Here is a 1,704-nt window from a genome sequence, read left to right on the forward strand (position 1 = left end):
GGCGTGAGTGGGCTCCAGTGCGCTAGCCTGGGATGACCTCTCAAGACGCTGTCGGCGCTCGCACCTCGACGACAACAGCTCAACAGCCGTGGTTGCAACTAGATGCATGACAATGTACCAGACTTCTCTTGTCGCTGCTGTGCCTAGTCGGAAAGTTCGGTGTTCTAGGTCAAATGGCAGTCCATGGATATGCTTAGCACTGTACGACGCCCGCCAATTCTTAAAGCTTATGGTGATGTTGTCAAAAAATCGGTCAGTCGGCCGCGTGATAGGTCTCAATGGCCGGCCAATGACTATCAGGAGGTCGAGAAAGAAGGCAGGAAGGTATTCGTTGTCTACCGCTGCGGCCTTTAAACCTGCTTTTTTACTCCTATAGTTAATTGTATAGAGCGTTTGTAACATATTAAGCGCTTTGCTACTATTAAAAGATGGAGAATTTGTCTTTGCAATTAGGTCCTAGACTTTTAAACTTTCTCTTAGCTTCTCCTTATAGTGCTTGTGCATGCTAGATAGATAGGAAACGTGCCTTTAAGCTTGTGATCCCCATTTGCATGAAAGATTTTCCACCGCTGCTCCTCAGATGCTACCTCGACGTGCTCGTCATCCCCAAAATCCCCGTCTTCGTATTCCGATGCGCTATCTAGAGCTGTTACTCTGCCATCTAAGCTGTCCTTATTGCTAGAGTCACTCTCTAAATTAATATTAACACTCTGGCTAAAGGTTGGCCCCTCTTTAAGAGAGCTGTTGCTAGTCTCTCTGAATTAAATCTAGTGATTTGTAGGGTTAGGTACGCCAGACGCACTGTTAACAAAACTTGTCTGCATTTTCTAAATAAATAGCAAAAGAAAAGTAGTAGCAAGATGTTAAAACCTAAAGCCTCTCTTTTAAGATAAAAATATATATATTTACTTGTAAGATTAACATGTTGCAAATTTAACAGACCCTCTGTGGCCCCTAGGGGTTAAGCCACTAAATAAAAGAAATGTGTGACAACAGCCTAAATAACTTAAGACAGTCATGCGTGCGGGCACCAAGCGCATCCTAACTTACGTGCGACGCCTGATAACATCGTGTTCTACCCCTGTGAGGCATTTTCCAGCTTCAGCCGCCACGCGTCGCCTCCAATGCCCCGATCCTCTCGCCATGTGCCGCCGTACTTCGGAATGGTCACGGCCCTGATGCCGGTTTGATAGACGATTTTCCAACCTTCTTTCGCCATCCGGCTTTTGGGCGCTTGCCCTGCTATCAGGACTTTCTACTAGCGGCAGCTGCATCTTTTTTCTACTCCCGCGCGGCCTTGGGAGGGTTTGCACTTCGTCCGGTGCCGGCGCACCTAGATCTTGCGCTGACAGAGGCTGAGAATCACCTGTCCTGTAAGCGCTAGCAGTCACCCCATCATCTCTGCTACTTCGGGTTGTGGAATGCTCCCTATGTGGCTCATGCGTGCCTGATCCGCTATCGCAAACAGCCACCTCATTTCCACCATGGGCCTCGCTAAGAGCAACCGACTGACAGTCGGATGATGGGCTGGGGAAGAAGGGGCTTGAAGGACGCAATTCCTCTAGCAGCGCATCGTACTTTGCACGTTCTGCCTCTATTAGTTAAACTGTTGATGGCTGCTATTCTTTGCTGTGACCCTCTAACGCTTCTGCGCATTGCTTTGCAGCTCACTTAGTGATTACTAGCTCTATTATCTTGCACAAG

General features: G+C 48.0%; 2 protein-coding genes across 2 annotated transcripts; both read right to left on the bottom strand.

Moving 5' to 3' along the window:
- Positions 1–129: 129 nt before the first annotated feature.
- On the bottom strand, positions 130–453 carry BDR25DRAFT_204556 (uncharacterized protein; the record flags this gene model as incomplete). Its single annotated transcript, XM_033684441.1, has 1 exon — positions 130–453. A coding segment is annotated over one exon (324 nt), but the record flags the coding sequence as incomplete, so codon positions are not given.
- A 931-nt stretch (positions 454–1,384) lies between these two features.
- BDR25DRAFT_104877 (uncharacterized protein) lies at positions 1,385–1,704 on the bottom strand. Its single transcript, XM_033683486.1, has one exon. The coding sequence runs from the start codon at positions 1,654–1,656 to the stop codon at positions 1,495–1,497; it is 162 nt and encodes a 53-aa protein (XP_033540707.1). The 5' UTR covers positions 1,657–1,704; the 3' UTR covers positions 1,385–1,494.

The sequence above is a fragment of the Lindgomyces ingoldianus genome (assembly GCF_010093535.1).
Source record: "Lindgomyces ingoldianus strain ATCC 200398 unplaced genomic scaffold BDR25scaffold_53, whole genome shotgun sequence".
Classification (NCBI taxonomy): Eukaryota; Fungi; Ascomycota; class Dothideomycetes; order Pleosporales; family Lindgomycetaceae; genus Lindgomyces; species Lindgomyces ingoldianus.

What these genes read in the sequence shown, in the direction of transcription:
- BDR25DRAFT_104877 (XM_033683486.1), bottom strand. Translation starts at nt 1,656, where the DNA reads ATGCGCAGAAGCGTTAGAGGGTCACAGCAAAGAATAGCAGCCATCAAC.